The sequence below is a fragment of the Phodopus roborovskii genome, unplaced genomic scaffold, assembly GCF_943737965.1.
Source record: "Phodopus roborovskii unplaced genomic scaffold, PHOROB, whole genome shotgun sequence".
NCBI lineage: Eukaryota > Metazoa > Chordata > Mammalia > Rodentia > Cricetidae > Phodopus > Phodopus roborovskii.
In genome coordinates, this window is record NW_026126461.1 from 4,576,960 (window position 1) to 4,598,895 (window position 21,936).

At 49.7% G+C, this 21,936-nt stretch overlaps 1 protein-coding gene across 3 annotated transcripts in view; it reads left to right on the top strand.

The window, feature by feature from the left end:
- Positions 1 to 4,641: 4,641 nt before the first annotated feature.
- Lrrfip1 (LRR binding FLII interacting protein 1) overlaps positions 4,642 to 21,936 on the top strand; it is a 118,316-nt gene continuing 101,021 nt past the window's right edge. For all 3 annotated transcript variants that reach the window (XM_051190780.1, XM_051190777.1, XM_051190778.1), the window contains exon 1: positions 4,642 to 4,807. In XM_051190780.1, the coding sequence (XP_051046737.1) occupies positions 4,712 to 4,807 (96 nt within the window). In that variant the 5' untranslated portion in view covers positions 4,642 to 4,711. The remainder of the gene's footprint in view (positions 4,808 to 21,936) is intronic.

A 21,936-nucleotide genomic window follows, 5' to 3' on the forward strand; every position in this document is an offset into this window, starting at 1 on the left:
AGGACCCTCATCAGATGGTTCTCCTGTATCTCCAGGGGATCTAACATCCTGTGCTCTCCATCAGTACCTACACTCACTTGGCATTCACTCACACAAGCCACAGATTTGAGTGTGTCTCCCACTTAAGCTCATGAGAAACTGGATTCTTGTTTACATCTAACTCTCTGGTACTCCCAAATGGCTCCTTTCTGTACAGGCAGGTTTGCATTGTTATTATCAAATGAGTGATTTTTTAATGTAGTTTCCCCTCCATTGCTAGGACCAGAAAGTTCCCCGACCTTTTTTTTTTTTTAAAGCCAAGTGATCCAGTAGCTAATAAACCCTGCACTGGAGAAAGTTGATTCTGTCACTAGACAACAAGGATTTATAGTATCTCTCTTTCACAAGTAAAATGAATATTGGTTTTCATATCCTACTTTACAGAGCAACATATAAAAAGAAAAACAAAAAAATTACTGTATGTAGTTAAAAATATTTGTTTTATTCTATGTGTATGAGTGTTTTGCCTCCATGTATATATGTGTGCATCATATTCATTCCTGGTGCCTAAGGAGATCAAAAACAAACATCTGGTCCCCTGGAACTGGAGTCATACATGGCTGTGAGCCGCCATGTGGATGTTGGGAACTGAATCCAGATCCTCTGCAAGAACAGTCCATGTTCTTAACTGTAGAGACATCTATCCAGCCCCTCAAGACATTGTCTAAACCATTGATCCACAACCCTGAGAAAGGCTCTTTGGGTGATAAAAAGGCAAGCTTGGTCCTAGGCCCCAGGAAGCCATCTGAGAGAGCTACACAAGAGCGCACTAAGGGTGATAGACAGCATGGTTAGCAGGTACAGATTCCTGACTTTGATCAAAGCCCAGAAAGAGGAGGAGGAAGAGGAGAGGAGGGAGAAGACGGAGGAGGAGGGGTGGAAGAGAAGAAAGATGGTGTCCTGAGGCGTTGTCTCTGTGCAGAACTGTCACTGTCACAGTTCTCCTCCCAGAGACACACATGGCATGCCCAAGCATCACACCCTCCCACTCAGCCTCCTTGTTTCTAGAAAATTCCTGAACTAGGTAGCACTTGGGAGTGTGAGATTCCCTTGGAATGGTGCTTTAAATAGCTTTGAGAACTTCAGCATTCTAACTAGTCACAAATTAGCAACACAGCCCCACTTACAGCCCCCCTCCCCACCTGCTGTGATAGACAGAGATGCCATTCGGAAGGTCTGAGTGGGCAGCTTGATAGAAGAGTGTTTTTTGGAATGGAATGAATGGCATCAGTCTCAATGACATTTGGACGGCCATGGTAGGACCTCATAATATAACCCACTCAAGTCCTACTTGGACTTCATGCCCATGTGCTTCCCCCACCCCCGCCCTGTAAGAGGAACCAGATTCTTGTACCAGATTCTGAAGCACAGTACCCTCATGTAGTCCATTCTGACTATTGATAGGACTTCCAGTATTTCCTTACTGAAACCCCCATGGTTGGTCCATGAAGTCCACTCAGGAAACCGTCCACTCCAGCGACCTAGAGAGGAGGAGTCTAAGGGAGCTCAGAACCGACCATGGTGGGATGCAGAAGGGATAGGGAAACTGATCAGAGGTGAGGGGGAAAGGGAACAAGTTTTGGGTATCTGGTCGGGTTTGAGGCGGGTAGAGAGCAGGGGAAAAAAGCCTGAGACAGCCCTTCACTGCTTCCTCCAGCAAATTTCAAGTTTGCTGGAAATGGTTGTTCACAGGTATCTAAGATGGCAGCATCGGAGTTAGCTAAACCACTTTACTCTTTTGGAAATATGTGTGTGAGCCATTAAAATCAGCAACTGAAAATGGATGGCTGGTCAAAGCCACCGACCCCCCTGGCAGGACACAGGACCCACTCTCAGCCCCCACTGGTGATCATAAATTTGGCTCCATGTTCTATCAGGAGAGGCTTTGCTCCATTATGCCAGCCATCCCTGGGAGGGGCTGTGTAAGGAGTATGGGTTTTTCCTCCCGCCGCCTGGTCTGGTCTTGCCGCCGTGCCAGCCCCAAATAACACACTGGAACTCTGTATTAGATATAATTCTGTTGGCCCGGTTACTTGTTACTTATCGGCTAGCTCTGTCTTAATTATTAACCCATTTCCATGTGTATTTCCATGTGGTCTTACCAGCCAGAGGCGGCTAGCAGTTCTATTCTCTCCAGATTCTCCATCTTGACTCCTCCTTCCTACTTCCTCTTCCTCCTTGTCTCCTAGTCCCTCCTATCTTCCTTTCCTATTGGCCAACAGTGCTTTATTCATTAACCAGTATGAGAAACATATACAGAATGACATCTCCCATCAGGGCTGCAGCTCTCTGTTTCCACTATAGTCCAAGAGAGATCTTTCCATCCTTTGCTGGTGGAGGACAGAAGAGGAGGCAGGTGTAGGACTCAATGCACCCGGCCTGATCCCTGTGACAGCTCATGTGAACCTCTCCCCCAGAAGCTCTGAGTCCTCACAAAGACTGGACTAGACCCCTTGTAACTTCAAGCCTCCTGCAGGGCTTACCCAGTGAACAAAGATTCAGGGAGGGAAACTCTGCAGAGTTCAACCATACAGTGGCCTTTACGAAGCCTGCCCTGGCCCCCTTCTCTCTTTCCCTGGATCCTTCCTAAGGAGGACATCAGAGATAGTCTTGGAGATGAGCGTAGTGACCCTGGACCTTAGATCTTTGAGGTGTCTTCTCTGGCCGCTCTGAAACAATCTGCTGATGTTATTGTATGGAACAGGAGAGAGCTGCTCAAGGAGGTTGTGCCAACCAGGCTGTGAAACATCTCTCAGAATAAAAGGACTAGACTCCTGGATGCCAGGTGGGCAGGGCTGAGGATCTAAGCAGAGGGAAAGGTCTCAGGCATCCATCAGGCTTCTCCCAGAAGGAGGATGCTGGAACTTGGAACTGGCTTTGAGTAAGGAGCACCCACATTCTTTCACCTTGAGAGGGCAGCATCAGGCCTGCCTCCTTTACAATTGTGCCTAGGAGGCTGCCCAAGCTTGACAGGCAGCAGATGTGGAGCAGGTGTGAGTGAAGGAACAGGTTGACGGGACACAGCCTTGGCAGACATGGGGTCATCTCAATGCACCTTTGCAAGGGAGATGATGGCCTGGCAAATAAAGATAATGCCTGTGACTCCTCCTGGAAGGATTACATCACTAAGGAATATGGAACTCCAGAGGGTATGCGAAGATGACATGGGAGATTGAGCCAACAGGTATCTACCCTGTGCCTACGGTGCTAAGCAGGTCACCAGCTGGGTCTACTCACACCCTGAGCAATGCAACCAAAATCTCTCACCCCTCCATTCACCATCTTTTCCCTGGGATATACTTCCGACAGCTTCCCTGTCACCGAGGGGTCTGCTTCTGGTCCCCTCAGTTTCCACCTGATGTTTCTAAGAGCTCATACCCACTTGGTCATAAACTCAGTTGGAAACACCTTAGTGTTAACCATCCTGATTCTAGTGGGGTCAGGGATGCCACCAGTGACTTCAGAAGCATGTCCTTTTTTTTCTTGAGGCATCCTCCGTCCTCACCTCCCCCAAGTCCAACCACCTTGAATTTCACCCAAACCTACAGAGACCCCACTGCCTTCCCCAGCCTGAACGTCTACAGGTGCCCCGTCTAATAAAAAACAGTTCCCTGAGAGCCAAGGGAGACGGGGGAGGGGGGGCAGGGCAGAAGAACTTTGTTCAACTTGCCTAGCCCCAGGGCAGCCTTCTATCCTCCCAAATGACACCCATAGAGAGCCCCAGAGCAGAAATTTCCACTGACAGCAGGAAAGATGCCCGGCCCTTTCTCAGAAACTGGAGATGCACTAGTCAAGTGACCAGTTGTGGGGCAAACAGCGGTGATGGGAGCAGAAAGTCAGGAAGAAAGAGCGGTACAGACTGTATCTCACAGGATGGTTCCAAGGGCCCAGAATACTGGGAATCACTGGTACCTGGGCTGCTACCTGAAGGCACCTGGACCTGATCCCAGAGCAAGGCTTCCACTTTTATCTCAACTGGCTGAGATAAAGATGCCAGATTAAACCATAACCTGGGCCATCTCTCAGTGCAAACTCTTCCGGGACATCCAATTCTCTGAAAACCTTCCTAGGACCCCAGCAGAGGTTTCCAGTCAATTCCTCACTGCTCCAGCCATGACCTGCGCCATGCCAGTTCCAAGCAGTTTGCCCTCTACAACTCACGCCTCTGAGCACCATCAACAGCCCGGGTCTCACAGTCTCCCTCGTGCCCAGTGCCCAGTGTTCTCGTATTCCAAAATATCGCCTCCACAATCTGCTACTCCCAGGTCCCTGCCTGGCCCGCCCCTATGAGGGAGGCTCTTTTGTGAGTCTCTGCTACTTTCAGTATCCTCTGTCTCTGCCTTGCCCGCCCCGCCCCCCTGAGGGCCCCCCCCCCAGGGTCACTGGCGTTTTGTACCCCAGCTTTCTCGCCGCCACCGCTTCAGCATCTCCGTCACAACCCTGCGCCCCTGAATCCCTGCGTCCCACCTCGCGGTCTCCAGGGTAACCACGGATCCCAGTGGTCCTGGCCCGGGTCTCCCGCGTCCCCCCCTCGTGCCCCCCGCGTCCCCCGCGTCCCCAGCCCCGCGCCGCTGACGCCATGACGCCGCGGCGGAGCGAGGGGCGGAGCGGGCAGGCGGGCGAGCGCTTCTCGGAGACCGGTCCCGCAGCAGCTGTGCGCCACGGCCGGCCGATGGACATGGGTACGCAAGGATCGGGGCGCAAGCGGCTCCCCAACCGGGAGCGGCTGACGGCGGAGGACGACGCTCTGAACCAGATCGCGCGCGAGGTGAGCGAGGCGCGGCCACAGCTGTCAGTGTCCCCCGCGGTCCCCAGCCGTCCCCCAGTGGCCGCGCTCTGGGCCGGGCCCCTTGGGACAGACGCGCTGGGCCCGGCTCCCATCCACAGCCTGCCGACCACTCTGCGCCGCCGGCTAGTGCCTGAGGGGCTGCTGCTCTCAGCCTCAGCCCCTAGTCCTTGTGGGCCGCTAGTCACAGAATCCGGCCAGCAGAGGCTCAAGGAAACGGGATTCCAGGCGAGTGGGGGCCCAGTGCCCCTCATTGTACTGGGAAAGGAGATTAGGCCGATCCTGCTGGCCAGTGGCGGCCCCAGAAGCCACATGGCCTTGCTGAAATGGCCCCAGTTGGTTGGTGACCATTGCCACATAGGTATTAGCTTGGAGGTAACTTCGGGGTCCCGTGTCTGGACCACCCTGAAAGCAAGCCAGGGCATGTTTGGAGGTTTGATAAAGTTTTCTGGGCAGTTCATGACAAAGGCAAACACGTTCTTTAATGAACTTCTCGTGTGGCAAAGGAGGGCGCATGGGTGTGCGTGTCTGCATAAACGCCCCGTTTTCTCCCACAAAGATGCAACCTTCAGGCTGCAACAGCATGCATGACACATGGAAGGGCTAGAGCAAACTGGTGGCAGCCGCTCTGGGGGAGGGGGCCAACTGGTTAAGACGAAGGGTGGACAAAGGAGTCAGAGACATTTGTGTTGCCTTTCTCTTCCCTTAGTATGTCCCGTGCACATACTAACTTGAAAAAAAAAAAAAAAAAAGTCAGTGCAGGTGATCCAGGCTCCTCCCATCTCTTTCATGCAGGTTGCAATGGAGAGTTAGCATGCATATTCTTTCCATGTGGAAAAAGTTCACAGCAATTTAGGCTGTGGTTCTATTGGACTGGTAGTGGCTGGGGTCTGCCTCGGACTGACTCGTCCTGTTGGTCGTTTTGAATGGCTGACTTCACTTTTACTGTTATGTGGATCCGTGTTTGCAGAACACTTTTCAGCAAACTCCTATCCTTACCTGAAGCCCACTGTACAAACTCTATCCCCTGTGAGGCTTTTTGCCACTTAGCTCTCCCATGGTGCCCCAGGCATTGGACCTACCTGTACCTGGTAGAGTTGGCAGAATGTGCCAAGGTCCCTTGTAGTTGGTTACCTGTAGGAGGTGCCATCCAGGCAGACAGTATCTTACACCAAGGTCTCATTAGACACAGGTGGACAGTAGGTGATTAACGGTATTGGTTTCAGGACCTTTGGCTGTAATTACTTGCCTGGTTACAACAGTCTTTTACATGGTATGTGACCACACAGCAAACAAGTGTCCCTGGGAGGGCCAGAGTGCCCCACAAATCCTGGTGATTGCAGGACAAAGGAGTGAGAAGATTGGGAGTCCCATAAGCCAGTCTCTTATCGGCTGGTGGTTATAAAAATAGATTGGAAGCAGAGGCCAGGGAATGGTTCTGCTCAGCGTCCAGACAGCCATCGTCAGCAGTTATAAAGACGGGCAGGAGTCAGACCTGAGCTTAGACAGGACCGACTACTCTGGGCTATCTGTGCTGGTCTAGAAAAGGCAGCCCCCCAGCCTCCTCTTAGCCCTGTTCTCATCTCTGAAAAAGGGACAGACTCCCTGAGGCCGTGGGGAGGCGCAAAGGAACAGCAGTCAACGTTATCCAACCAACTCAGGAAATGAGTGACCCCTGCATGCCCTAACCCCCCAGTGAAAGTCAGCCACACATGTGGCCCTCACCCAGACCTGGTGGCAGTCACTGAAGAGATTGCAGGGAGCAGGTGATGCTGTCTGCTCTGCAATTGAATTCTGTTGCCCAACTGTGAAATTAAACCAATATTCAGACGGCAAATATCTATTCCCTGAGTTACTGAGCATTCTTAGGAACATCAGCCAAATTGTCTCACATTTGGAACTTTTCTATTCACTCTTTAATCAATGGTCATGGCATCCAGTGCCCTGTCCTAAACACACCAGAGTTGGGGGGGAAACTGGTAAGGATTTGGATCAAAAATGGGTCTGGCAAGATGAGTAGAATTCTCTTGGTACCTTGGCCCTGAGGAGGCTAAGCTGAGAGGATTCAGAACTGGAGGCCAGTACGGGCTATGGAGTGAGACTGACTCACAGAAGACAAGAGTGGGTTTGTAGGTCCACAGTTCCCACAGAAGACGATCTGATTGGAAAGAACATGGAAGAGCCTGAGGGTTCTGAGTGAGAAAGAATTCCAGCTAGCTGGTGGGACCAGAGGCTGCTGCTCCCTGGAAGAAATGGCACTTTGAGTTCTTGCAGGGTGTGTCTACTAGCCAGATGGTTTGGCTGCCAGGATCTAGACCACTTGATCTAGACAAGGGACACATATCAGCAGAGTACTAAAATCCCAGGGGAGGTGGGGTTCTCCTCCTGACAGTACTTGTGTTTCAACCCTACCAGTTCCTGTATGCTGACCCCATCCACAGGCAGAGGTGCCGTGTAGAAGTTCACTGGCCGCAGGCTTGACAAATGGAATCATTCCAAGCTGGCCCTGTGACCTGTGCAGTTTCCTCTGCCTGCCTCTCTCCAGAGAGCTAGAAGCAGCTCTGGGAGTTGAGGTGGGGGTAATCTCTGCAGGTCTCTCTGGCTCTTTGGTCCAAATTCCAAAAGCAGAGATTGTTGGCTTCCATGACATCCCTGTGGCAAAAAGAGACAGGATTACTGGTGACTGGGGAGGTCCAACTTACCCTGAATTCTTTAAGATGGTGTACCATCCTGAATGGTGGTGGAGACTCTGGGTCAAAGTCACAGGAAGCCTGAGTCTTAGGGGCAGGGGACATACCCAGTGCAGTAGAATAGGGCTTCAGTTCTCCTGAGGGTCAGAGGTTTTCTGGGAAAGAGGAGAACCCTTTTGCCCACCCCCCACACACACACACAGCCTGCCTTGTCTTTCCATGTCCACAGGTCCTATCTGGCTCCAATCCGGGAGGTAGACAGGTGGTCATTTAATATGCCTCTGGCACATCAGCACTGATTGGATCATCTTTGGATGCTGGTGAAAGGGGCCTGCCAGCACTTTTCAGATGTTGGGGCATGGTCTGCTGGGAGTTTGGGAGTGTAGGCCTCACATCTGGGCAAAGGTGCTTCTGAGGTTCTCAGAAGGTAAATCCCAAGGCTGAGTCTCCCCTCCTCCTACTTGGGACCTTCTGCCAGGAACTTTGGGGATGTGGATTTTCCCTTCAGCACTCTGCCCAAGGCTGTTCAGGATCTTCTTCAGGCCTTTCCTGCCACAGTCACAGCAGCTGGTTTTATCTGGGTTTGTCTGTCGTGAGCTGAGGAGGCATCTCCTTGGGTGGTGAGTTGGTCGCTCCTTCTGTGACCCACAAGAGATGCCTTTCCTCATTCAGCAGGGCAGGGCGGAAAGGGGGAGGAGGGCTCTAGTCCATAAGTGTCCCTGAAGCCTCTTGTCCAAGGAACCCACTGTAAGTGAACCCTCCTGGCACGTGGTCCCAGAGCATTGAATGTTGAAAGCTCAGAGCCCACTCCCAACTTCACCTTCATTGGAGCAAAGCAACTGGCATGTGGGAGGAGAGGTCCCCTAGCCCCAGCAGAGCTCCTGGGAGAGGCAGCCTGCAGTCATTAACTCACACATGTGAGGATGGAGAATGTCACGCTACCACTCTGGTGACTTTCTGCAATGGCATCACAAGATCAGGCTGGTAGTGGGTGGTGGTGTGTGTGTGTGTGCTTGCACACCCTGATGAGCCCATGCTCCATCCTGCTTGCCTCTAGGGCTCTTGCTGTAGGCTCTACTTCTGGGGAACCTGTGTGAGCATCACATCTGTGTTGGGCAATCCCATTAAGATAGTCCTTCCAAATGCTCTCTCCTTATCATCTTCCCAAGTAGGCCTCCGAGCTCAGCCTTCCTGAAGTGAGCCTGCCACTACATCTTCTCAAGCCTCAAGACCATTGAGATTGCCGTAGGTTGAGGTGTGCTCATGGGCTTAGCTCATTTGAAACCCTTCCCCTCCACTGCCTTTACATCAAGCTGACCTGGCTTTCTTGAATTGAGGGATCTGGGAAGAGTTCGGCTACTGTGAAATATTCCTGACCTCTGTCTCAGTCCCCATGTCCCATCGTCTCCCACAGCACACCGAAGCCAGCTAGAGCCTGATTTTGACAAATACTGGAGGTCCTTTTGGCTACTCAGCCATTTTCTTTGTGCCTTTGTTTTCCAAGACTGGTCAATGAATAGAAAACGAATGGACATCGGCTGGCTGTGGCGTCCGGGTGGCTGGTGCTATGCTGTCAGGAAATAGTGATGCCCCACCTTCCATGGTGTAGGCTGTTTATTGTTCAAGGTGAAGAATTTCCCCACCCCAAATACCATTGAAGCCGCCCTGAGTGGCCTTCCTAAGAGAGACATAGATCCGGGAGATGGGCGTCATCTGTGAGGTGTTACGAATGGCTAGACCAGGAGTTCCTGGGCCTGTGAGGTTGCACTGTTGATGGGATTGACAATAAATGGAAGAGGCTAGAGAGGATTCAGAGCCTCAGCTGGACAGCCCTGCCGTTTCTAGTGGCCTCTGGGCCCCACCCACAGCTATTTCTATCTGAGCCAGCTGTCTCTCCCTCCATCTGTGGAGAGTCTCGGCGTTGGGATTTTTCTATCGAGGCTAGTGTGAATGGTAGAGACCACAGCCCTGGCCTGCAGTCAGATTTGTCACCTGTAGATCCCGTCAAAATGTGGGGCACAAAAGGAAGGAGGGGACTACAGTGAGACAGCCATTCTTGGGAGTTTCATCCCACAAGTGTACTGAGCTCCATCGGAAATGGAGAGCGTTTGACGCCTCATCTATGACTTCATCACAGGCGATATCTTACGGTCAGGAAAACTTCACCCACCCCTGGGACAGCTGTCCCCAACCGACCTGTGAGCCCTCAGGGTAACCTTTCATGAGGCAGACACTAGTGTCCTCTGCCTTCCTATATCCGCGACCTTCTTTTCACTCCTACATCTGTAAACATTTAATTTTATTTCGGCAAACTAATGTATGGTTTTACCTTTGCCATGTTCTCATGATTCACACAGCCGAATAGTTCTTTTAATTATTTTTTTTAATGTAGGATGTTTTAATTTATGTATTTCTGTTACCTGTGTGAGTTGATATGTACCACGTGTATGTAGGAGGCCAGAAAGCACTGGATCCCCTGGAACTATAGATCTGGGCGCTTGTGAGCCACCAACGAGGGTGCTAGGAACCGAAACCAAATCCGTTGCAGAAGCAATAAGGCTCTTAATGGCTGACTATCTTTCTGTTTCCAGAACTGTCCTTTTAATACTTGTCAGGCCCTGACATCTTCTGGTGGGAACTCTTCTATGGCTTCTTACATCACTGTGTGCATGTTGGTTTGAAAGCGTTAACAATGAACTCAGAGTCACCAGTGATGTCTTGGAGTCACAGTAAGGACAGAAATCCAAGCACTTCCCCTTGGTGTCATTCAACCAAGAGCTAGCCCAGGTTTCCATTGTCATCCTCGCTCTCTCTGTGTCTTCTCTTATCCCTGTCTGTCTGTTGTATGAGTCTGACTCTGGGCCTGGGCCTATGTCTGTAGGTGTCTCCCAGAGGGCTTCACTCTGCCTTTTATTGAACAGCATGGAAAGTATCATGTCGGGGAGGGATGAAGACCTTTAACAGAGTCTACAAGGGATTAAGTCACTGAGTGCAATTGACTCCAACTAATAGACAGTATTACAAGCAGAATTGTTTATCAAGCAATATACAAATGTGTGTTACATTAATGGTGGATATTCGTTTTATATGAGTGTTTTTGACCTATATTTGCTGTTTTTAAGCAATGGTTATCATAGCGCGCGCACGCACACACACACACACACACACACACACACACACACACACACATTGCTGTCTGGGTCAGGGGCGTGGAAGAACACATAATTTAAGATCAAAGCTATGTATTGGTTTAGGCTGTAAAAGGTGATTATATGAGACATTCAAGTCAAGTAAGGTTGATTGTTACATTGTTTTCTCTTTGTTATTGTTGTTTTTGTTTTTTGTTACATTGTTTCCTAAAAGGTACATTTAAGAGCAGGCTGGGTACATAATAGGATAGCAGTCTTGAGTCTTACACAACCTCAAGGTATTTGTACTGGCTGGTTTTGTGTGTCAGCTTGACACAAGCTAGTTATCAGAGGAAAGAGCCTCTATGAGATTCAGCTGTAAGAAATTTTCTCATTTAGTGATCAGTGGAGGAGGGGCCAGCCCATTGTGGAATAGTGCCATCCCTGGGCTGCTGGTTCTGGGTTCTAGAGCAGGATGAACAAGCAAGCCATGAGGTGCAAACCACTAAGCAGGTCCTGTCCCCCGCCTCTGCATCAGCTCTGCCTCTGGGACCCTACCCTGTTTGAGTTCCTGCCTTCCTTCAGCAATGAACAGCAATGGTGAAGTGTAAGCCAAGGAAACCCTTTCCTCCACAGCTGGCCTTGAACTCACAGAGATCCCCTTGCCTCTGCCTCCCAAATGCTGGGATTAAAGGTGTGCACCACCACCACTCAGCTCAAGGTATATTATTAATTGGCTGTGAGGTCCAGCAAAAGTTCCAGTTTCTAGAGTGTAAGAGATATTTTCCTAAATACTGCATTGCCACAACTCTATAAAAGATAAATATTTTAAAGGGCCCAAAGTCCCTGAATGGCCCAATTATTTTCCCAATTATTAGACATATAAGTAGATAGTCTATTATTAAAATGCAACTTGTAAAAATATTCAGGTGGGCAGTGGTGGCATATACCTTTAGTCCCAGCACTTGGTAGGAAGAGACAGACAGAGTTCAAGGCCAGCCTGTCCTGCAGAGTGAGTTCCAAGACAGCTAGGGCTACATACACACAGAGAAACCCCATCTTGAAAAGCAAAAGCAAAACAAACAAACAAACATACAAAAATCTCCACTCTTTGTGTTTACCAAGTTTAGATGTTGTCTGTTGGCTTCCTGGGTTGAAGAATCAGAGTGAGTGTCCATGAACCCAAGTCAGGCCTCTCCCCATTTCCCCACATCCTCATAATGTACTTCCACTGTTGTGGGTTAAATAATATGCTCATTGGTGTAATGACAAGGTGGTTGATGGTATATGGGCTAGAGTGAAGTTCCATGGGTTCAAATCTATCTTCTATTGATGGTCAAAAGCAAATTACATAAGCATATAGGTTTCCCCCACACACACACATCTGCCAAGAGGGATGTGTTAGCAGTTCACTTCCCATGAGGTGGTTATGAGGGCAAATGAGTGATGTCATGTATAGATCTCAGAACAATGGCCAAAGTACAGGCAGTCAGTGTTCAGGAAATGGCATCAGTGTTCAGTGAAGGTGACTGTGTTACATGCTACAAATCACTTTGCCTATGGAGCCAACTCACCCAACTTTCTGTTTTTCCTAGAGTTGTTTCTTTTTATTTAAATTGCTCACCTGCTCACGTATCTGTAATCTGTAAGTCTTTAAGGTCTTAATGGAACCCTGTGTGGACCCATTTTGTAATCTAATTAGACAAGTCAGATCATCATGTCATTCTGTTTATTACCCACTACCCATCCAGTTGGGCCTGGGTGCCCCAGGCTTTGTCCACCTCAGCATTCACCCCCTTTTCCATCTCTGAAGGATCCCGTCGCCCTTTTGGGTGGAGGGGTTGAGTCCCTGTTTCCTAGATTGTATATTGTCTTTCTTGGATCAAAGCTCATTTGGCTGGAACACATTATTCAGTCACTTTCTGAACAAGAGTACCTTTTCCAAATATTTGCACAACTACAAAAGCCTTATTCTCGCCTCCCACTTGATTGATGGTTTGGTTATATAAAGATATAGGTTAAAAATAAGTTTCTAAAGAATGTCAAAGCTTTCTCTGTGTCCTTTGGAGTGGTTCCCAGTTGGCATTGTTGATTGAAAAGCGATGCACAGAAAGTGAAGGTGGCCGTCCGTCCTCCATCCTCCGTCCTCCATGGGAGGAAGGCTGCAATCTGCTGGCATTCACTTGAAGAAACCCTGGCTGAGCCACACACAGCGCAGGAGTGTGGGAAGTGATGCTTGCAGGTTTGCCGAGGACGTGCCTGTGTTACCTACTAAGTCAGTAAAGCAATGTGGAAAAGTAAAGTTAAAAATGAACTTCTGCCACCATCTCAATACCTCTTCCTGTTTTAGTCTAGCATTTGGGGCTGCTCTGGGAATGTTAGTGCCGTCTGCAGTTTCAGGGTTGTAATCTGCTCTTATTCTCTGGATCCTGAGGCAGTCACTTTATTCTTAGTATCCTGGGCTTTTCCCATATGTGTTGAGCATGACTGGCTTCTTTGGACTGGGAATGACTATCCAGAAGTTCTGAGAGGTGACTCTCAGCTCTGAGGGGTCTCTGGGTGTCCCCATCCTACCAGCTCTTCTCTCTCTTCTAGGCATGCCTATTGTCTACACAGATCTCCCTTTCATTTTTTCTACTCTTCTGTCTTTTGTTAGATTGTCTGGGAGAGTATTCAAATGAATCTGCTCCTACTACATATACCTGAACTATATTTAATTTTAATTTCTGGAGGCTTCCCTCCTGCCCCTCATTCTCTTTCTTCTTTGTGATTCTTCCCTTTAAAATGTGTGGATATTATTACAGTATGGATTTATTTTTATTTTTCCATTTATTTGAGACAAGGTCTCTATGTAGCCCTGGCTGGTCTGGAACTTGTTATGTAGATCAGATCTGTCTTGAACTCACAGAGATCCACCTGCCTCTGCCTGTCAAGTGCTGGGATTAAAGGTGTGTGCCACCACACTCCCATGGCACTTATTTTATATGTGCATGGCATAGACGGGGGACAAAGCCTAACTTGTTGGAGTTACCTCTCTCGTTCCACTGTGCGAATTCCAGGGAAGAAACTCAGGTTGTTAGTCTGGGAGCAAGTGTCTTCACCCACTGAGACATTTGATCAGCCCTTTCCCTTTTAAGTCCCCCTTTCTCTCTCTCTCTTTCTCTGTCTCTCTCTCTCTGTCTCTCTCTCTCTCTCTCTCACACACACACACACACACACACACACACACACCACAGAGCCTCACTATTAGTCTAGGCTGGTTTTGAGCTCACTGTTCTTCTGCAAAGCAGATAAATTACTTCTTAGTTTGCCATCACCAAGAGAAAATTTAAATGCCAAATTGGGTGAGAGATTAGAGTTAAAAAACAAACAAACAAACAAACAAAAAACTTAAGATTTTGAGCCCTTGAAAAGCAGAAGTAGGAGGGTGTCTACAAGTTCAAGGCCAGCATGGGTTATATAGCAAGTAAAAAGAAAGAGAGAGAGAGAGAGAGAGAGAGGGAGGGAGAGGGAAGGAGGGAGAGAGGGAGAAGAAGAAAGGAAAGGAAAAAGAAAAAGAAAGGAAGAAAAGAGAAGGAAACAAAAGGAAAGGAAAGGAAAAACCCAATAAAACGAAAAAAGATTTTTATGACTTCAGGGATCAAGAATCTTTAATTCATTTGTTGGTCTGTGAAGTTCCCTCGGACCTAAGATACATCTTATATAAAACAAGCACCTGGGGAGTTGGGTAACAGAATGTGACCTTTCACGGCTGTGGGTAAACTCTCAGGTCAGCAGCGTGTGAGAGCCAGGAAGAGTCAGCCCTGTGCTGGGGCTCTCAGTCAGGGTTTCCACTCTCTTCTTGGTGTGATTCACATAGCAGCTCTGACTGTTAATATAGGACACCAGGGTTCACACACTGTCCATTCTGCTCTTCACCCCTACCCATGCTGGACTGCTACCCTTATCCTTGACTTCTTTTCTTCTTTTTGTTTTTGTTTTTCAAGACAGGGTTTCTTTGTGTAGCCTTGACTGTCCTGGAACTCCATCTGTAGACCAGGCTGTCCTCAGACTCAGAGATCCTCCTGTCTCTGTCTCCTGAGTGCTGAGACTAAAGATGTGCCCCTCCACCACCCAGCAATTTCTTTTGTTCTTATTTTCCACCTTCTTCCATGACGTCCCTCCAGCATCTGGAAAGCTATGGGGATATCCAGACTGAAAGTCCTGGATGTAGGATTCCCATGTAGACTGAGCAGAGAACATGGCCATCCCATGTACCCTGAGATGCTTCTTACTGCCTCTGGAACATGAGCTTTCTTTAGGGATGCCGTGGCCTGTGGGACATCCTGTTGTGGTGGGAATTGTCTGTGTCTCTGCAAGTGATCATCCTCGGTCACTGTAGTGTGGCAGTGCAACTGAGGGCCTTCATTCTCAATTGTTTTAAAACTAATTGAAGTAGCCACATAGCTAGCAGCCACTGTGTTGGCATAGGCGACCGCTTTGGAGCGATGGTTTATCCTTTATGAAGCTATATATTATAATAGGCATATCCCATAATTTGAAACCCCAGTTGAGCTTTCTCAAGCCATGTGTCATTCGCGGTCTGGCGTAGAAGTGGAGGGAAATGGTTATGCAGGCAGGGGTAGCTGGGATGGGGCTTTGCCTGAAGCACATTTGTGGAGAGGGCACACACAGTCTTTATCCCTTCCCTTTGCCTGTGAAAGAGGAATGGTATTGCCAGGGTAGTTACGGAAATGCGCTAGAGTGTGCCGCGTGGCATTTAGCAGATACTACTGAAAGGGTGGTGGACACTTCCGGCCTGCAAGTAGCTCGAGGAGATAACCAGGAGGCCTTGGTGCTCACTGTCCAGTTGGGATGTAGCCAGGGATCCAGGGCCAGGGCTGACATGATTCCTTCTAAGTGAAGGGATAGAGTGGGGTGAGGAGCAAGAGGACAGGGAGGAAGGATGGGAGAGAAATTATTACTAGGATAACTTTGGACCAGAAGAGAGATGCAGGTGGCATAAAGGACTGATTAAATGAGCTCTCACTGAAAATGCTAATGGCTATGGCTTTGTTTGCTTGTGACAGAATATCACTATGTCATGCAGGTTGACCTTGAACTCAAGATCCTCTTGCTTCAGATTACAGGCACGCACCACTGCGTCTGGCTTCTTGGCTGTGGTTTAAATATATATAACTATATAAATATAGATCTAGATCTTAGTGTCCACATGTCTGTGGGCTTCCCTGGCTCAGAGTATGGGAGCTGGGGACTTCTGTCAGTTGGATATGAAATGCACCCCTAAAAGGGGGGCTGATATATTGAAGGGGTTGGTCCTTGGCTGATTTTGGGAGGTTCTAGAAGCTTTAGGAGCTGGTGTTTAAATGAACAAAATGGGCCAATGGGGTGTGTCTCTGGAGGCTGTACTTTGTCTGAGGGCCTTCCTGTTAGCTGTGTGCCATTAGGCAAGAAGCCTTCACCACAAGCTCCCACCCAGAATCTACAGAGCCAAAGCTCATGGACTGACGCCCCTGAAGTGGTCCTCACTCCTTAGGTTGTTTATGTCGGCTATTTCATCTCAGTGACGAAAGGTCCACTGATGCTGTGCTTCACACAGAGGACCTCCTCTATTCAGTATCACTTTTGTTTCTTAGTCTTCAATTCAAGTCAGCAGGAGGATCCACCCCCCTCCCCACCACCTAGTACTCCATCCTTACATAGCCCAGGTGAGTGCCTGTCCTGGTGACTTCCTGAAGATCTGGCTCCTGCAGGTTGGGCTTGTTCACAACTGTTTATCTCTGGGCTTATCTGACCTCTGAGATCTTGCCTCCCTATTTTTAACCCATGCCTCCAGCCTGCCAGAGTGGTTGCCACATGGGTTGAGATGAGGTGATGGCCTTCTTCTACCCTATTTCAGTTTTCCATGTCTTCTTTCATACGTTGGTTCCTCAGGCTGGGTGCTATTGGCTTTGGGGACCAGATGATAGCCCCTTGTGGTGGCTTTTGTATATAACCATAGACAACAACATCCCAAGTTTCTGATCAGCAGATGCCAATAACTCCCACCTCCTCGGTGGTGAAAAGGGAACATGTTTCCAGACATTTTCAGATGGCTCTTGGGGAGATTTGGGCTTCATCTCCCCGTCTGCTGAGTCTGTGCCTTGAGCTCAGAATCACTGGCCTCTGCTCTGGAAGCCTAGACAGCCCACTGGGACTCTGTCCGGGGTGAGTCGTGCTGTTCTCTGGGGCAGGCAGAAAGCCTAGACTATTTTTGGTATTTCCTCCATCAGGCCTCCTGGAAAGCTGTAGAGAGGGGACCATCACCTCAGAGGTGTGTGTATGTGTGTGTGTGTGGGGGGGGTTGGGCAGGTCTAGAAGATAGCTGCTGATTCTAGAAGTAGAGGCCTCTGCTGCAAATCCAGTGGCACTTGCATGTTTTGCAGAAGTGTGGTGCCATTGTCTGTGGGGGGCTGAGTAGCAGATGCTGGCTGCTCACAGTCCTGGATGCTACAAGTTCAAGATCAAGGCATGCCTTGTCAGCTGCCCACTTGATACGGCTTCAAAGGGAAAATGGGACACGTCCCAACTCAGTGTGGCATGTGAGGGTGGGGCTGGAGACCCACTAATACTCCACCCAGATTAGCAGGGCACAGATATTGGACAACAAATGATCAATGACATCCACCTTTCCACAGGATTAAAATTAGCTCCATACTTCCTACAAAGCCACATAGTTAAGCTTCTTAAAATAGGTGCTGGGTCACTGTCTTGCCCAGGATCCCCTCCCCATCACCCTTGAGTCCTTGCAGCTCCCATCTTGGCACCTCCCTTACATCTCCATTCCTCCCAGAACGCACTGTGCAGCCTCCGCCCACCCACTCTTTCTGTTAGCCAAGAAAGGACTGTGCACACTGCAGTGTCGGGCTGAGAGCTCCCCCTTCCTCTAGCCGGGGCCTTCCATTCCCTTAGCCAGTGGGACATGAGTCACCCTGGACTGCTGCTGAATGGGACAGAATGCCTCGCTAGTGCTCTAGCATAGAGGTTCTCAACCTCCCTAATGCTGCCACCCTTTAACACAATTCCTCAAGTTGTGGTGACCCCTGACCATAATATGATTTTTGTTGCTGCTCCATAACTGTATTTGGCTGCGGTTATGAATTGTAATTAGATATCTGTGTTTTCCTATGGTCTTAGACGACCCCTGTGAGGTCCCCAGGGGGTCACGGCCCACAGGTTGAGAACTGCTGCTCTACTGCGCTGGCCTCCCTTGCCTGTACCCCCGCTGCTGTTTCCTGTGTGAATTGTGAGCGTTTATCTCCATCAAAGTCCATGCACAGGCGATGGAGTGGCATTTATGGACCGCCCATTCTTTATCCTCTCAGTAGTGCCTCAGTTCTCAGCATGCTCAGAGAGTGCAGCCTCTCAGCCCTCTGGCCTCCTCCGAGTTCACCAGCAAAGGGCAGTCACCCCAGAGACCACAGCCGTCCCTGTGGCCAAGGCTTTGGTTTATCCTCACTGTGAGAACGTTCCCTCCTAACTCCCCAGCCCAGAAGCATCCTCTAAGAGGTCTGCTGGGTCATTCTGAGTCTTCCTTTGAGGGTGCAGCCTTGACCATCAACACTGGGTTCTACAATTCCTGCGTACCAGCTTTGCCTTCTCTGATGAAGCCACAGGGTCCCTGAGCCCCAGTGCGCCCACCCAAGGGATGGAAGCTGTTATAAATCATGGTACGTGGGAGCCGATGTGAATGTCATACCTGGGGTGAGTCTGCTATCCGTGCACACATGTTCATCAGGGGAGATCTTACACACCCTCAGAAATACACAGGACATTATGCCAGTTACAATATGTGTGTGCAATGGTGGTGACGTCACTATGGGAGTGGCTCTTTGCACCCAACTGATGCTGAGTTCCTGGCTGAGCAGTGGCGAAATGAATGCCTGAATGAATAAGTGGGCTTAGCATTTTCTCAAAGTAACATCTGGAGGATCTTCTTTTCTTTTCTCTCTCTTTTCTTGCTGGCTTTTTGAGACAAGGTTTCTCTGTGTAACAGCCCTGGATGTCTTGGATGGAACTCCCGCGGTAGATCAGGCTAGCTTTGAATTTAAGAGATCCGCCTGCCTCTGCCTTCCAGGGGCTGGGATTAAAGGGGAGGAGCTACTTCTAAAGACCCAGCTGTGTTTCATTTACAGAGAGCTGAAAGGTCACCAGTACCTAAGGGGAGCAGGAATCGAGCTGTGTTGGTTCTGGGTGGGTTCTGTGGGCCTACGCTTGGGTCCACTGCTCTTTGGCAAGTGGCTTGGGACCTTATCCCCTTCCATGTGATTGGACAGAGAAAGGACAGTTACAGCAAGACACTAAACCCTTTCCTGCCCGCTCCTAGGATTCTTCCCCTCTCCCGGTGCCTCATTTCTCCGGCCCCCTCCCTGGCATGGCCCCACTGGCTTTCTTGTAATGTGGCACATGGCGGCGGGGGGTGGGGGGATCTTTCCAACAATCCAGGGGAGGGGCCTGTGATCTCACCGGGGCTGCGTGGGCGATCCGGTTGCCTCGTGCAGTGCCAGTGTGCTGAGATCCCACACCCTAAAAAGGCGTTCATCGTGTTCAGGAAGGCTGTGCCCCGGGTGGTGGCTCGCGCCCAGGGACTGAAGTCATTTGGATCCCGTGTAGAACATTCTCTGTCTGGCTGCCCTGCTGGAGCGAAGCACTTGAATTGCAGGAATTTCAATGTATTAATAGGCCTTGCCAGGTGCAATAAATAGCTGCCTTTGCCCGACCTTCACCTAGAACAGCGCTGCACTTCTGAGAAGCCCCTGGCACCCCTGGAGTAACAGAACACACGCGAGGGGGGGAGGGGTGTTCCCCTGAGCTGGGGGCAGGCGGCAGTGGGCTGGGCCCTCAGCTAAAAACAAAAACTGAGTAAGATGTTGAAGGTGTGCCTCGGGAAAGCAGAAAGTCACTGAGGCTAATAATCTCTTCCCTTCCTGCACAGTGCTGCAGATGGAAGCCTGGACCTCCCAGGCCTCAAGCCCTAGCCTCAACCCAAGGCAAAACATAACCTGGTTTGTGTTTTTGTTTTTGACAAGATGGTTTTCTTTCTTCCTTCTCTTTTTAACTTTTAACTGTTCTAGGTCCCTTTTCTGTCGGAGATAAAACAATGAGGTCTCAAAGGGTTCGGTGTATAGTCAGCCAGCACCGTGGATTCTCAGCCTGTAACAAGGCAGACAGCATGCCAGACAGGCGTGGTAGAAGGGCTCTGCCCCTCTCATACCAGACAGGAAGCAGGGGCTGGAAGAGGAAGGGATAAGAAGCCCTTCCTGTGACCTGCCTCTTCCAAGTAGGCTCCGCCTCCTACTGCTCGTCACCTTGTACGAATGAGCCACCACTCATCTTTAATCTCAGCACTTGGGAGGCAGAGGCGTGTGGATCTCTGAGTTCAAGACTTCTAGTCTACAGAGCAAGTTCCAGGACAGCCAGTGAGGCCATCCCAACAATGCCCTTGAGTTATGAATCCAGGGCTGGAGATATGGCTTGGTCAGTAAAATGCCACCTAAGTGCCAGGCTCCCCCTCTGTAAAGTTAGTGTCCCTCTCCCAGCCCTGTTCACTGGAAGCGGGTTACCCAACCAATGTCCATGCTGGAAAGAGGGTGCAGGCTCACATCTCAGTAGTGAGCCTAGCAAGCTTGAAGAGTGACCCTGGAGGCTGTGCCAATGGCCTATGCCATCCTAAAGCATTTGCCAGTGAATCTGTAATCGCGTCTATTCACTTGTTTTCAGGGCTGGGAACTGAACGTATACATGGTAGGCAAGCGCTCTGCTGCTAAACTGTGTTCCCAGCCCTCATTTACTTATTTTTAAGACAAGACCTTGCTGCTGTGTAGCCCAGGCTGCCTTCCAGCTCGCGGTCGCCCTCGTGTCTCTACCCGGCAAGAGCTGAGATGACAGACATGCACCACTATGCTCAGCTGCATGTAACTCTGTGCTGCTTCTTTTTGCTTTAGTGTCAGCTGCAAAAGTGGGTTATCTGGTGTCACCAGAGAGCTTGGGAGGGAGCGGGAAGCCTTGGAAGGCCACTTCTGGACCTGGCCCTCAGCCCTGATTGTTTATCCTCATCCCTCCCAGTGGGCTGGGAATGGGCTTCTGGGTCTCGCCAACTCCTTGGGGCCTCTGCTCACCACTGTGATCGTGGGTTCCCGAACTCCTTCCTGCCACACTGTTCCTTACTCCCCACCTCGATTTCCCCCCCCCCCAGCAGGGAAGAGAAAGCTCCCAGAGGATCGGTGCTCTGGCTTCTGCCTCTGCAATAACAGAGAACTCTGCTTCCCAACACACAGAAGCAAGAATACTGCCCTGGCAGGTCATTCTGCTGACTTCATCTTCTTCAAGGGGTGGAGGTGGGTCACTGTTTGAATGAAGGTCATAGGTAATGAACGGAAACAATGATGACTGTCTTGACCTTCCCTCATTGTCACTTCATAACCCCCTCATTTACTCACCCAGCCTGAGATGATGGAACGTTCAGCTTTCAAAAGCACAAGTGTGCCATTGAAGACACTCAGCTGGCTTTCCCGATGGCAGGGCCAGCTCAGGGCTGCACATGCCAAGCAGATGCTCACCTCAGATCCTCACCCCAGCAAGCCGGCATAGAAAAAGAGCCCTCCCTGCCTGATGGTCCTGGTGGTGGTGCACGCCTTTAATCCCAGCACTTGGGAGGCAGGGGTGGGTGAATCTCTGAGCTCAAGACCAGTCTGGTCTACAGAGCTAGTTCTAGGCCAGCCAGGGCTACACAGAGAAACCCTGTCTCAAAAAAAAAAAAAAAAGAAGGAAAGAGAAAAGACCCTGAAGGAGAGAATGAACCCCTTTGTGAGCCAGGGCTCATTTGGCCAGGGACTCTCAGTGCACGCCTTTTGTTTTTCTTTTTTGTTTTGTTTTCTTAATCCTAGCACTCTGGAGGCAGAGGCAGGCAGATTTCTGAGTTTGAGGCCAACCTGGTCTACAGAGCTAGTTCCAGGACAGGCTCCAAAGCTACAGAGAAGCTCCATCTCAGAAAAAAAAAAAAAACAAAACAAAACAAAACACAAATAATAGTAATAATTTTGTTTCTTGCTTCTTGCTGTTAAAATGAGTAAGGATAGCATAGTATGGTGGCTCATGCTTGTAATCTCAGCAGGACAACTGCTGCTGATTTGGGGCCAGCCTGGACTTTCTAGTAAGTTCCTTGTGAGTGTGGGTTACAGAGTGAGACCCTGTCTACAAAGCAAAACAAACAAACAAAACACCCGAGACAATGAAATGGCTCAGTGGATAAAGA